At 41.4% G+C, this 15365-nt stretch overlaps 1 protein-coding gene across 3 annotated transcripts in view; it reads left to right on the top strand.

Annotated features, from left to right (window-relative positions):
* Positions 1–5677: 5677 nt before the first annotated feature.
* The window catches only part of LOC149801591 (NBAS subunit of NRZ tethering complex-like), a 249282-nt gene continuing 239594 nt past the window's right edge, over positions 5678–15365 (top strand). For all 3 annotated transcript variants that reach the window (XM_089955839.1, XM_089955838.1, XM_089955840.1), the window contains exons 1-2: positions 5678–5781; positions 6804–6870. In XM_089955839.1, the coding sequence (XP_089811965.1) occupies positions 5683–5781; positions 6804–6870 (166 nt within the window). In that variant the 5' untranslated portion in view covers positions 5678–5682. The remainder of the gene's footprint in view (positions 5782–6803; positions 6871–15365) is intronic.

Below are 15365 nucleotides of genomic sequence, written 5' to 3'. Positions count from 1 at the left end.
GGAGGCCAGGGCTCTTAGGACTCACTGTACAGTCTGTACTAATTCACTTCCCATAGAAAACCTAAGCAAACACCACGATATTAAAAATTCAGTAACTTTAAATTTCTGATTGTTTATGATCAAACCTATATTTATCAATATTGATGCATCTTGGATGACAGCTTTTGTGTAGAGAAAAGAATATGAGCCACGGCTTTTCTGGATTTGTATTTACTGTCACACGAAGACCAGGGCCGGCGCTACCATATAGGCAAACTAGGCAGCCGCCTATGGCGCTGATTTCAGGGGGCGCGTTTTAAAAAAAAAACAAAATTAGTTAATAAATTTTGAAATTTATATTTTCCGAAAGGGGGGGGGGGGCGCCAGAATCTAACCTTGCCCAGGGCGCCAGATAGTCTGGCCGGGTCTGGCGCCGGCCCTGACGAAGACAAACAGTTGTTGCTGCATCTACAACCAAACACGCTCTTTTGTATTTCATGATCAACGCGGTTCTGTTAGTGATTTCATCTCGCAGCTGTTGCTTTGCTTCGATTATTTGTTTTTGTCACGTCAGTAACGTCGAGGATCCATCATAGTTCTTCTATTAATAACACAGTCGAGTAGCACAATTCCACGATTTGCAGACCCTGTCTGGACTCATCATGCCCAGATATACGCGCTGTAACCAATTAGCCATTTATACAGGCACAAATGTCATTTATTTACACAAAATCTCTGAAGAATATTTAAGTTTTCAACACTTCAGCGTTCTGAGGGTCTAGCACCCTTTTCATTTAATAATATACTGGTTGCGCCTGTACCTGGTGTATTAAACGATCGCCCTCGTCGTTGCCGAATAGCTGTTAAACGGACAAGTGCGTACTTGGTGAATGACAGTCGAGATGTTTTTTTCTTCTTTTTTTTCCTTCTGTTTTTTGTTTGTTTGTTTCACTTGAGTCAATGTCGGTGTAACATATTCATTGGTGAACGTAACTGGGGTATATACAGCGGTAAGTTCCACCTCTTCGTTGCAGAAACAATTCTTGAGTGTTTTGACACCTGGTGGTGAAGTCAACTTTTGGGCGTTTGCATTTGCGATGATTTCAAGCTGACATCTAGTTGGTATTAGTACACCAGGTGGTCCCAAAGGTTGATTTCTAGTTCATCTTTAGCAAGACTATATTTCATTAACAATTCACCATCATTATCTCTGTTTAATATCGCTATTCCATGCAACCCAACTGAATAGCCGTATACGACAAATAGCATCCAGACTAGGTCATCTTTAGGATGTGAGTTTTAGGTTTATCAAAACCATTTACGTCAGGACAAAGAAATCTTGTTATGGTGGCAGTTGTTTCCTCCTTTCTTTCACTGGTCAAAATTCTTATGTATGCTGCAAAATGAACTTACTACAATGGTGGTGGGGGGGCAATGTTATGATTTCTTCAAAAATCACAAGCTCGATTGGATCAACAGATCAACACCAACAACAACACGACTATTAAACTCATTCAAATCCAATTTGATGGCGACCTGCTCAGACCTACATCAGCACCGTATGTTCAGGCTGAGTAACGTCCGTAAATTTGAAAAGATATTTTATATACTATTAAATGTACTTCAACGTGAAATAAGTGTTTGCCGGGTTGGGCTTGGTGTATCTTTGCTTCCCGCCAGTGCATGCGACGCTTCAACAACAAGATGACCACATATTGGTCCGTCCAACCATGTTTGTACTGCCATAGTGGAATAAAATAATTGTTGTCGTCCGCGTAGGGCGCTAGTGCCTTAATTAAATAATTAGCAACTTCAACTGGTAGTGTAAGGTCATACGAGTCAGAATACAAATGATGTCGAGGTGTCACCCACGTATGCAATCCAATGAGTGACAGGTCAATTCCAGGTTGACAGTATCGGTTTCACGTGTGCGTGTCACCATCGATGCAAGTTTTTTTCCCCAAATAAAGACAGCGCTAGAATATTTGACTGATTTTACAATCGCAAGTAAAGTAATACTGGGCGCTTGAGAAACTTTGCTTGTATCAACGGTGTGACCATCTATGTGTTATACTGGGTAATCGAAGTCTTATTCCCGATGGTATCGTTTCAGCAACAGTATCGATGCATCGTTTTACCCCTACGCATCAAGCACCCTCATTAGACCACGCGCACCCGCCAGTAACAGAGTCTTGTCAGAATGTATCACAGCATAACATCGATAATAACCAGCTGGAGTTGCACCATCACGGTGTATGAAAAATACATATCAGCAACTGATTGCCTGAACAACTCCATGTGTTCCAGTGAAAAGTAATAAATCGGGTACAATGTCATGAGGTCATGTTGGGAAATCTGCAGAGCCGTGTCGATGTTGTGACGTCGGTCCATATATGACCACAGAGTGCGATATGCAAGTGTGGTTTGATTGGTTGCAAAGTTATGGGTTCCAGATGACCATTTAACTGCAGAGATTCTTCAGTCATTTCTTGGTGGTCAAATATATTATTCTGCATCTGTTGCACCTGCATCACGCCAAATTGCATCGCTGGAGTTCTTAAGGGTTAATGTGAATGTGTTTAGCCCCCAAAATAGCGGTGAGAACATCTCTACAAAACCCAAATATATGACTGAGGGGAATTGCGCATGGAAATTTAATGAACCTCCACGAAGTTGTCTTTGACGCTGTGAGAATCCATTGTTAAAAGTGACAAGGACTACAGCTTGTTAATCTGTGTTAGCAATGTCTGCAACGTGTTAAGGTCCCAGACTGAATACGGTTGAGTGTTCGTATTCTCAGATGTATCCTTGACAAACCTCTTTGTTGGACCAGATGATCTCGCGTAATCATCGCTGATCTGGCAAGTTCAATAATCATTGTGGAAACATCGACGTTGTCAAGAATTTATTAAATTTCTTTTGCATCGATGGAACAATGTAATGTTGAACAACCCAATGATTCCGTTGTTAACAAATGTGGTATTGGGATCATAATTGTTACCGTTGTAGACATGTACAAGTTTTCCATCAACTTCCAAATGTCATATGTTAAGGCAAGAATTAGTTTATTTTTCAGGTAAACAACAATAAATTAAAAGATAAGACACAATAATAGAGCAAGGATATAGGTCAATTTCCTTCATAAAACATTAAAAGTTTTCAACAAGTTTAAGAATATCCAAGTAAAATACTAATATTCTACACAGAGAAGTAAACATGTATACTTCCATTGATAATGATCGGGATATTTATTCTATAATCAGAGAAATATTAGCAATGAATTATGTTGTTTACAAAATAAATGTCGCTGGTCAGTAACACCATTAACTTGATTTTGTATACAGGTCAAGTACAAAATACAGATACACATAACATATCATCACTGAAAAAACGACGAAACAATACAAATTAAATATACATCATAACGTGCAATACATACGTACGTACATACATACATACATACATACATACATACATACATACATCTGTTTGATTTAATTTATATTTGATTTGATTTGATTTAATTGTTTGTAAGTTTTAAAATCTTTTTATTTTGAATTTCATTATATGTCAAAATAATGTAGTTTTGTTTACTAGGAACTCGATACTTTTCCAGAAAATAGTTTGACCTTGACTGTTCATTTGTAAACACCTAAAGCTTGCCTAATTCCCGACCTTAATTCAGAAATCAGTGAGAGAAGTAAACAACATTTTATTTGTATCTGTTTGTTAGAGTAAAATGATTGGTTCTTGTCAAGGTCATACCGGGACTACGCGCTTTTTTATGTAAATACTTCTCAAAGGATCTAGAAAGTTGACCCTCATCCGGGAATTTGTTTTGCGTTTCGAGTTAGTGTATAATCATTGTTTATAGAGTTATCTCTCACTCGGGCTTAAAAACACTGGGACATAAAGGTGTTCTTTTGTTGTGTCAGTTTGGTGTTGATTTAATGTTTATTCGAATTATTTGGATTCAAAAGGATTAATTCTTTTTCCAGGAAATATTTGAGTGCTCATACAGAATTCTTGGACAAAGACATTTCATTAATTCAAACACCGGATTTATTGTTCGTGAATAACACAGAACTGTAGACCTTACAACACCACAAAGGATACAATATACGTCATCGCCTTCCATCTTGGATTTTTCGTCGGGACATTAACTTGAATTCATTAGAACATTTCATTATTAGGACTTCTAAAATTTGATTCGTGTATTAATCTTGAATTATTTTTGCATTTGATTCTTAAAACCGTAAAGTCTTATTTTTTTCTTCTTCTCATTTTTACCTAAATATGAACATAGGTTCATTATCAAGGCTGTAAACAACCTATTTACATTATCACTATCGCAAAATAGAATATATGATCCTGAAGAAAATTTCTTTAACTATGTAATATGTTGTTTATAAATGCTCATTATAATCATGGATAAATGTTAAACAGATAATATTGATATACATAATATATAATGTGTAATGTTATTTGTTATTGAAGAATAACCGCAGAAGGCGTTCTACACTATTTATTAAATACAAGACATCAATACAGCTAGGAAGGGGGGTAAAGACTGCCGTGATAGTACTTTTCCCATGGAACATAAACCCTAGTGAATGTATAACATAAACCAGCTGTCGGTGTGTATCAGTTCTAATCCAGTGCGGAATATCTGATTACTTTTACTGTCAAGTGATATTATAAAGCTAATTAGATTAAGTCTTACACTACACTACAATGTGTATGTATGTATGTAGGTAGGTTAATTAGGTATGTATGTATGTATGTATGTATGTATGTATGTATACTTTTGGGAAATGGAGGAGACAATAAAATCTGGAGATTAAAATGTAGTGCACCAATAAACAATAAGACGTAGTACATTGGAGCAATAGCTGTAACAAGAGGAGAAATTTGGGGACAAAAAATGTAGTGACTACAAATATAGTGGGTCAGAACATTGTGTTTATTAAAAAAATGTGGCAAATTGATAATGTCTTGAGCCATTAAGTGTGGCGAACAAGAAACATGTATTGGCGAAGAAAATTTTGCAGACAAGAAAATGTCAGAAGTTTAAATTATAGTGGATCAATAAATGTACAGGACAAGAATATATAAGAAGTTTAAATCGTAGTGGAGCAATAAATGTAGCAGACAGGGAGATGTAAGAAGTTGAAATAATAGTGGACCAATAAATGTAGCGAACAAGAAAATGTAATAAGTTTAAAATGTAATGGATCAAAAAATGTAGTGAGCGAAGAAAATGTAGTGGGTGAGAAATGCAGTGGTGTGTCCGATAGGAAGAAAATCTAGCGAGTTTAAATGTAGTGGACAAGAATAACATAGTGGATAAGAAAATGAAGAGACCAGAACAATGCTTTGAAGAAGACAACATAGGGAGTTGAAAATGGAGGCAATGATTAAACACGGAATAGCGACGGAAATGTAAACAATATTTAATGAAAATATGTATTTATTTAGAAATTTGTCCACGGTTTGGTATTTTTCTTCCTAAAGTGAAGACATGTTTGTACAATTTACACACCTGATGCAGATATTCGTACATGTCATATGGTGTAAACAGGACTCCCCATTTTTAACAGAGGCTCTAGTCTGGTTCCCTGCTTTGTGTGCTCCGATGCCACACTCCACTATTAATAGGGAAGATGCGCAAAGCATTCCGAAAATGTAAGTTCTTTTCTAAATATGGCGGACATAGGAGACGTGGAAAGTGAAAGTTCAGAAGAAAATATTCTTTACGATTTGACGATACACGCTGACTGGAAGCACGATAACGAAATATTTGTATGCATTACATTATTAATAAAGAATAACTTTGATATATATGAGATTGTTTGGTCCAATTCCAATGGACTGACACGATTTATTAGTAATTTACTTGAAATGTATTTTCGAGGAATTAAGTTTTCGCCAGCTGTGAAGTTCAGATTTAATTTAGTAATTGTTTATATTGTGCATATTTATAAACATAAACGTTAGTTTGCTTGGAGATCTGGTATGTAGTGAAATGTTGACTGTTCTTAATCTAATATGAAAGCATTTGAGCAATCAGGGGCTCGTATCGGTGCTTACAAAGTTACAATTTACCTATAAACCATGTATGTACTATAGCATTCTATAGTGCATATATTTTTTAAAGGTAAATTGTAGGCAACGATACGAGCTCATGTGAGCATGGCTTACTGTCATGTGTCTTGTGACACATGGGATGCTGTGGGGATGTATCAGTATTGTGGTATTTGTAGGTCCATAGCATGTTCTAAGTGTTATTCATTTGCACGAAATATGTGTGATATTTTTAATGCATATAAAATATTTGTAAAATGACACCGTGTTGGAAAAAAGATTATGGTCATTTTATGTATTCTTAAGAAATTTGCATTTTGTTGCTAAAGTATTAAAGGTTTCATCTCTTTTGCAGGAAGTCATAAAAACTTACAAATGGAAAATGCATTATTAAACAAGCTAGCTTTGCAAGCAGCATGTGACTAAATAATAATAGTAATAAATTAAAAATAATATAATGAGGAGAAAGAAGGATTTATTTTATTTATAAACTAATATAAGCAGTATGCAGTTGTTTTTGCTAGAAATGAAAGTCCTAATAATTAATATGAGTTTAGAATACATTATTTTGTTTGTTCTGTTGTAATGGATTTAACACTATATTTCAACACATGATGGGCTATATATGGCAGCCAGTATATTTGGAGTAAGAACCCAGGTAGAACAAATAATCCAGTGAAACATTATTGGGTTAGAAATAAGAGTTTGTGTTGATATGACGAAAAGCTGTGTATTTTCAGAATCGTGCCATTAGCAGAGCAAGTAGACATGCTGGATTTTTTGGTCGAATTACATCATCCACACAGAGTAAGTCATTCTTGATAGTATTTCACTCAGATGAGGATGTAAAATTTTTGCATAGTTTCTACCATATTTGCAAAGGATTGGTAAGGTTGGCAATGAATTTTCAAGGTGGGTGGGGATACATGGACTGTAAAGGCGGTAGTTCCAAAGTAATTCAGATGAAATCACTGTTGAAATAGCATGACAAAACTAGTGTTACTCCATTTCTAAAATAAAATAAAATGAAAACTGTTTTTATTTGTTTTGATGTATTGTTGTAAATGCGATCATGTATAAATAGCAGAGCAAGATAATTCAAATTTCATACATTATTTAGTAGGAATATTAAAATTTGCTAACAAAGATTAGAACTGAGTTTGAGTAACAGATTTATAGATTTGTAGATACAGTCGGCACTGTTTATAATTTTTTTTATAAAACGTTTCGATTAAGATGTTCATAGACAATACTAAAGCCTTTATGCAATTTTGACCTTGAAAAAATGGAATTGCACTGAATTTTATCATGTTATTTCTAAAGCTGTACCAATGTCACTTTTTTCCGATTATGTCGATATCGCATACAGCCAATTATTAAAATTGCTGATACCAATTATGAGACCGATTATTTAAAAAAACTGCTTGTTCTACAGTTAGCGAAAGCGCTAGCATTGACAAGTAAACCATACCCTATGTTTGTTATAACTTACAATGCCTAAAATGGGTGCAGATTTATGTTAACAGTTCAAATGTGGTCTCAGGCTACCATACATGTGATAACTATTTCCCACATTTTATATCCCACCTTATTTCTTATTGTTAATTCATATATGCAAATAAAACTCTTTACTAAATGTTGTTGTTGTAATGGAGTTTTAATGCCAGTTTTCAGCACACGATAGGCTATACATGGTGGCCAGTATTAATGGTGGAGGAAGAACCCGGGAAAACCCCAGAAAGAACCACCGACCCACGAGAAGCTATGGGCAAGCTTTCTCACCTACCCATATTGGCTGAATCCGAGACTCGAACCCATGCAGACAGAGGTGAGATGGCAGTAATCCGTAATGGAGAGCGCTTTAGACCACTTGGCCACTTGTGGCCCCCTTTACTAAATTACATATTTATTCCGAATTAGTTTTTGGGGGCACATATGCTTTGTGGTATGTTTCTTCATTCCTTCTTTTAATTTAATGATGGTAATCAATGCTTATATATATGGTACAGTAATGCCAGGTCAAGTTGACTCGTGTAAGTTTCATTGGTAAGAATGGAGATCATAATTTGCTTGTCAAGAAAAAAGTCTAAAGCATTCATTGATCATTCCTGGGATTTAGGAAGCAATTCACTAACAAGCGAAGTATGCAAAGCATGGCAAAAATAAATTTCTAAACTCCTGGTTGACAGAGATGTACTTTGTGAAGCTAGCCATAAATGGGGGGGGGGGGCATTTAATTCCTGAATGCGTGAAATTGATGGTTGCATTATACGTCACTTATCTTCCATTGCAAAGTTCGATCATTGGGTTTTAGTATTAAAATGTCATTATCTGTGACGTTCTGTCGTATTGGGGTGGGGTTCTCCCAATATAATTTAATTAAATTAAATTGAAACTTCCACCCTGACTCGTTAGGTTAGAAAGTTAAATTAGTGATGATGTAGATTTACAGCTCTGAGCCCCCAGTCAGCAATGCCGACGGTTAAATTATAGAGAACACGAAGATGAAATTCAATCAATAACAATTTAATAAATGTGATAATTTAAAAACGATAACTTCCAATCACTCGTCTTTCCCTCGACCAAGTGACAGCCTAATTCATCCCGTGATTTACAGTGTGAGTTCGATTTTCCCCCTGTCCTTGCATCTACTCATCTATTTCTTCCCGCTGATTCCTTCCTTCCTTCCGTTCCTCTAACTCCTTCTTTGTCTCTGTTTCCTCTCTACTATCTCCTCCAGCTTCGCTCCAGACTTCAGCTTCTCCTTTCTCCTCCTTTTATTATCTCCTCCTCCAATTCCGCTCCCAGACTTCAACTTCTCCCTCTTCTTCCCTCCTTTCCTCCGTCTCTCTATCCGAGACAACGGGACCAAACTTTAACTGGTCTGTCCCTCAAAGCTTCCTGTGAAAAACCACAAGGCGTTAACAAATGTTTTATCGAACCTCACCTCACACTATAACGACAATTAACCATCAGATAGCTGTCACTTTTTCGGCCACGCATGCATACACATCGAAATTCCCACACACTTCTTGCAGGGTAAACAATGGCGTAATAACACAGTATCAGCGAATTGTTATACAGACATCAATACATTGCGTCACGTCAGTATATACACATATATATTTAATCTCATCGTACTACAATCTGACAAAATCAGACGCATGTCTGTACATTACAAATATTCAACAATGGCAAAATCTATAATCATATGAACATATGTGTTAGTCTACTATAAAATACCCACATAGTAAATTACAATATTAACTCTTACGAAGGCTGGCAAGCTATATAATTCTTTACAAATATCAACTCATTTCTTCAAAATATGCAAACATATTAACAAAACAAAGTAATTCTTCGTACTACGATTCAAGTACTAATAAAGTATACATACGACCTACAATTAAAATGCAGTCGCATTCCACAAAGACCGAACAAATATCTACTGACCTTTTGAAGCTTTCTGTACTTATACCTTTCCGCTCTAAGATTTTCCCGCCAATAACGAATGGCTATTCGGAGTTACGCTAACCTCTTCTCTGGGTAATTTCTCTCAGCGAACTAACTTTTGCCGGAAAACGCAGGGATATCATTCTACCCAAATCAAGGTCTCCCCCCATCTCGATTCTGATTGGGTGGTGCTGTGCCCCTGTCCAATCGTCTTAGCGGCCAGTTCAACCTGTCTGTCTGTTTGCAGGGGAATGAAGTTAGGACACTCCCACTTCTTCAGGCAATTTCTTTCGATCTGGGAACATTTCGACACCTAGGTGATAATCGGCTATCGGGCGCCTCGCAACTCCGATGTCCGGTTTTCTATTCTAGCCACAACAATCTTACGTAACGGATTAGTGCTAGCCTTCGGCAATGTTCGACATCAAACAATGACCCGTCAGAATTACCTTGATTATACATGTTTCAAACTGGGCTACTCTGGGTCGGGGTAAACATGACACCCCCCCACGCTTGAGAATAAAATCGGGATTTTATTCCCTCAAAATTACTTCAAATGCAATGGCATTAATACACGAAATAAAGAACAAAATTATCACGACACTACACACTGAGTGCAAACATGAATATATACAGCGATCTATACCATTCCAGCGCTCCTGCTCATGAAATCGGCGCCTACGTTCTCAGTTCCTTTCACGTATCTGATCTGCATCTGGTATTGTTGTAAGAACAGCGACCATCGCATCAATCGTCCATTCGACAATTTCGCCTGCGCGAGATATGCGAGTGGTTGGTGGTCGGTCTCCAAGATGAACTTCCGCCCGTATAAGTACCGCTCAAACCGTGATATACCGAACACAATTCCGAGGCATTCTCTCTCCGATACGGAGTAGTTCTTCTCGGCAGCTGACAACTTCCGACTGCCGTACGCGACAGGAAAAAGCGTCTCATCGTATTCCTGTAGTAGTACTGCTCCCAGTCCCGTGTCACATGCGTCGGTGCGAAGAACGAAGTCTTTTGCCAGATCCGGTAGACGGACAACTGTGTTGGATGTCAGTCTATCCTTCAGCGTTTGGAAAGCATGCTCACACGCATCTGTCCAAATAACCTTAGTCGGGGCATGTTTCTTGGTTAGGTCAGACAACGGTCCCGCAATCGCGCTGACATTGGCCACATACCTCCGGTAATACCCGGCCAATCCCAGAAATGACCTCACCTCAGTTTCCGTGGTGGGCCGTGCGGCGTTTCTCAGTTGCTCCACCTTCGACTTCTCTGGGGACAGCGTACCTTGGCTCAGGGTATGTCCCAAATAGTCCAATGTCCGGAACCCTAGGTGACATTTGGAAGGGCGAGCTGTCAATCCCGCCTGACGCAGCCGCTCCAAAACGTCAGCTAACAGAGTGAGGTGTTCACCCCACGTCGCTGTGGCTAACAAGAGGTCATCCATGAAGTTGTGGACACCCCTATCACGCAAGGGTTCCAACAACTTCCGCATCATCCTAGTAAAGACGCTGGGCGCGTTCTGTACCCCGAACGGCATGACCAACCATTGGTAGGTCCCGTCGGGAGTAGCAAAAGCTAGCTTTGCCCTATCCTCCTCCCTTACCGGAATTTGCCAATAGCCCTTGGACAAATCCAGCTTGGAGAAATATTTTGCTTTCGAGACAGAAGCGAAAATATGTTCCGGGTCAGGTAGCATTTCGACTTGAAATTCTGTCACCTGATTTAGCTTCCGGTAGTCGACACAAAACCGATGGGTGCCGTCCTTCTTCTGCACTAGGACTACCGGAGAGCTGTACGGAGAGTCGGCGGGTTCGATCACTCCCAGAGCAATCATCTGCTCGATCTCCTCCCTTACGACTTGTCGTTTTGCGTGGGGCAAGGGGTAGGGTTTCCGCTGGACTGGCCGGTTATCCACCAGCTTTAACCTGAACTCGACAAGCGACGTTCTCCCGGGTATTTCCGTAAGCACATCGGAATACCCGGCCAGCAACGTATCAATCTCTTCCCGCTGTACCGCAGTCAACATGGGGTCGCACTCCACGTCCGAGGGTGTCTCAGTCCTCGTTAACGGACAGCTCGGAACAGTGTTGGCACCTTCCGTATCGCCTTCGGCGTCCTCGGTGACTATTGTGGCGATAACAAAATCGCTGACGGTCTCTCTTTCCCGGTATCTCTTAAGGAGATTGGCATGGTACAATTTCTCCTTCGTTGGTAGCCGTATCCGATATGTTTGACCTCCGACCTTCTCGGTGACAACGTATGGACCCCTCCAGGAAACTTGCAACTGGTTGTGTTCTTTGGGCAGCAGTAACAACACCTTGTCCCCTACTTCAAACTGGCGTGGTTTTGCGCGCTTGTTGTAATTCTTCGCCTGACGCGCCTTCGCTCGCTTGAGGTTCTCCTGTGCGAGGGAACAAACTTCCTCCAGTGTGTTGCGCAAGTCCACAACGTATTGGTAGGTGGTGCGTACCTCCTCCACAGCGTGATCGTCCGTCCACAGTTGTCTCAGTATGGCGATTGGGCCGCGTACGGTCCTCCCGTACAGGAGTTCAAAGGGAGAGAACCCTAAACTCGCTTGAGGTACTTCCCGGTAGGCGAAAAGCATGGCAGGAATATAACAATCCCAATCCTTGGGGCGGCCTTCGCACAGCTTCTTGAGCGTGTTCTTTAGGGTCCCGTTAAACCGTTCGACCAGTCCGTTACATTGAGGGTGATACGGTGTAGTCGTGAGGTGCTTAATTGACATCAGTCGGTTTACCTCTGTCATCACGCGACTCATGAATTGTGTCCCTTGGTCGGTCAGGATCCCGTCGGGCACTCCAACTCTTGACCAAATCCCAAACAGCGCTTCCGCGACGGTTTCTGAATCAATATTACGCAGCGCAATGGCCTCCGGATAGTGTGTAGCGTAATCTACGACCGTTAAGATATACCGATTTCCGTGCGACGACGCGGGTTTTATTGGTCCGATCAAGTTCATCGCGACGCGTCTAAACGGTTCATCGATAAGGGGTGTACTCCCCAAGGGGACGGGTCGATGATCCGTTTCCGGTGCCATTCTCTGACACTTGTCACAGGAGAGACAGAACCGTTTGACGTCTCCCTGGACCCCTGGCCAGTAAAATCCTTTGACAAGACGGTCACGCATCTTGGCAATTCCCATGTGTCCACCCATGAGACTCTCGTGCGCGAGTTTCAACACTTCCCCTCGCTTCTCTTTTGGTACGACGACTTGCTTAAAGTGTTCGTTACCATTCCTGGCGTAGCGATACAAGATCCCCTTCTTGTATGCGAACTTCACCCCGCCATTCGGAGTTTCTCTCTCCGTCCCTGCTGCAGCATGTTGGTGCAACTGCGCCAGAGTTGCATCTTCCTGTTGCAGCTTCCTCAGCTCGGCCGGAAGAACGTTACTCACCGGTGTCGATGTAACTTCCATCGGCTTCGCTTTCGTCTGTCGACTCTTGGACCTGGTTTCCACAGCACTCACCAGCATCGGTGTGCAGGTTTCGGGGTTCGGTTGTGGCAACACATAACGACATCCTAGTATGACGTCATGCGACAAACCATCCAAGCATGCAGCTTCAATTTTCCCCTTCACGTACGGTGAATCGAGGTCAATGACAGCCACTGGCAATGAGTCACGCGCGCTGTTCGCGTACTGAACTTCGATTACCTCCCCTGTGTAATCCTCGGGCTTAACGTACTTCTTGTCGACAAGGGCTGGGACGCTACACCCCGTGTCATACAAGATGGTGGCACCTTCTCCGTTGACAGTAGCAGACGCGAGGTTGGCTGGGTTACAGCTTGCCTCTGGCTCGCGCTCCTTCCTAGCGACGGCATTCACCTGGGTCTGCCTGCCCTTGGGACAGTCCCTGGCAATATGCCCTGGGCGCTTGCAGTTGTAACACGTCGGCGGCCCTCGCCGACCTGCAAGTCCCGCTTTTGTGGGTGAGGCCTGTCCAGGTCTATGGTTGGCATCCTTACCTGTAGATCCCCTTCCGACCCTCCCGTTGCCCTGACGGTTACGGACAGCCAGCTCTACCTCAGCCACACGGCGTGACTCAGTGGGTCGGGGTCGGTCCGCACCCCCGGAACCTCCACTTTTCGAGTGTGCCTGCTCGTATCGCTCCGCCATGCTAGCGATCTCTTCAAGCGTCCGGTGCTCTCTCTCTGCTAGAAAGACTGTCAACTCGCGACGGTAAGTACTCAGGACATGTTCCTTGAGTATAACCTCGCGTAGCCCGTCGTACGATCGTTCGACTTCGGCCATCTTCATCCACTTCTCAAATAACCCTCAAACACGGGTGTGGAATTGAGAGTGGGTCTCCGTTGCCTTTTTCGCCGAGTCCCGAAAGAGTTTGCGATATGTTTCGGCGGTCAGCCGATAATGGCAGAGAAGGGCCTTTTTGAGCGCATTGTAGTCGTCAGCATCGTCTGCAGCTAAGCCATGGTAGACTTCACGAGCTGCACCTTGCAAAAAAGCTGAGATATTAATCGCCCAATGTTGTTCAGGAATTTTATGAGCGTGAGCGAGTTTCTCAAACTGAACAAGAAAATCGTCGATAGATTCCTCCTTATTGCTGAACCGCGGCATACTTATCTGGACCATTCGGTGGTCGATGAAAGGTCGTCCGGTCCCTCCAGAACTTGTGCTAGCGTCGTCCCGATCTATGTCCCTAGTGGCTAACCTGACCTTCTCCATTTCGAGAGTGTGAGCAAGCTCTCGTTCTTTTGTGGCCGCTGATATCCTGGCCAGCTCCAACTCTTTCTGTGTTTCTCTTTCGGCGGCTATCCGGGCCAGCTCCAGCTCTTTCTGGGTTTCTCTGTCCGCGGATATCTTGGCCAGCTCCAGCTCTCTGTCCGCTGCTATCTTGGCCAGCTCTCGGTCCGCTGCTATCTTGGCCAGCTCCTTCTCCGCTGCTTTTTCTGCCTTCCATTCCTTGATTCTTTCTTCAATAAATGCTGCCAGGCGATCTCCCTCGTAGCCGAGATCTTCCGAACCCATGGCACGGTACTCCTTGATCATTTGCCTTTCTGTAGCCATATTGTTAAACTAATAGGATGTGATACCTTGTCTCGACCTTACTAACAATGGACAGATATTACAAGTTCCCAGCCAAATACTTACCTGTCGACAACAACTAATTTCGTTCAGGTAAGATATTTGCTCGATATTTGCTTCACAATTACTGCAAGTAATTAAAGATCTACCAAACATGCAAATATCAAATATAACAAACACAAGATGAGAAAATCATAAAAATTCAAAATACATAGGATGGAAAATATCTCACACTGTTCACTAATACTTCCTAACAAATAAACTTTTAGATCGTAAAATAATATTTATGTCTAATTCAAATCCCGGACGAAGCGCCCACTGTGACGTTCTGTCATATTGGGGTGGGGTTCTCCCAATATAATTTAATTAAATTAAATTGAAAGTTCCACCCTGGCTCGTTAGGTTAGAAAGTTAAATTAGTGATGATGTAGATTTACAGCTCTGAGCCCCCAGTCAGCAATGCCGACGGTTAAATTATAGAGAACACTAAGATGAAATTCAATCAATAACAATTTAATAAATGTGATAATTTAAAAACGATAACTTCCAATCACTCGTCTTTCCCTCGACCAAGTGACAGCCTAATTCATCCCGTGATTTACAGTGTGAGTTCGATTTTCCCCCTGTCCTTGCATCTACTCATCTATTTCTTCCCGCTGATTCCTTCCTTCCTTCCGTTCCTCTAACTCCTTCTTTGTCTCTGTTTCCTCTCTACTATCTCCTCCAGCTTCGCTCCAGACTTCAGCTTCTCCTTTCTCCTCCTTTTATTATCTCCTCCTCC

Source organism: Sinohyriopsis cumingii, chromosome 4 (assembly GCF_028554795.1).
Source record: "Sinohyriopsis cumingii isolate HCF-2022 chromosome 4, ASM2855479v2, whole genome shotgun sequence".
Taxonomy (NCBI): domain Eukaryota; kingdom Metazoa; phylum Mollusca; class Bivalvia; order Unionida; family Unionidae; genus Sinohyriopsis; species Sinohyriopsis cumingii.
The sequence above is the reverse complement of the archived record's forward strand: the minus strand, read 5'-3'. Positions and strand labels throughout refer to the sequence as shown.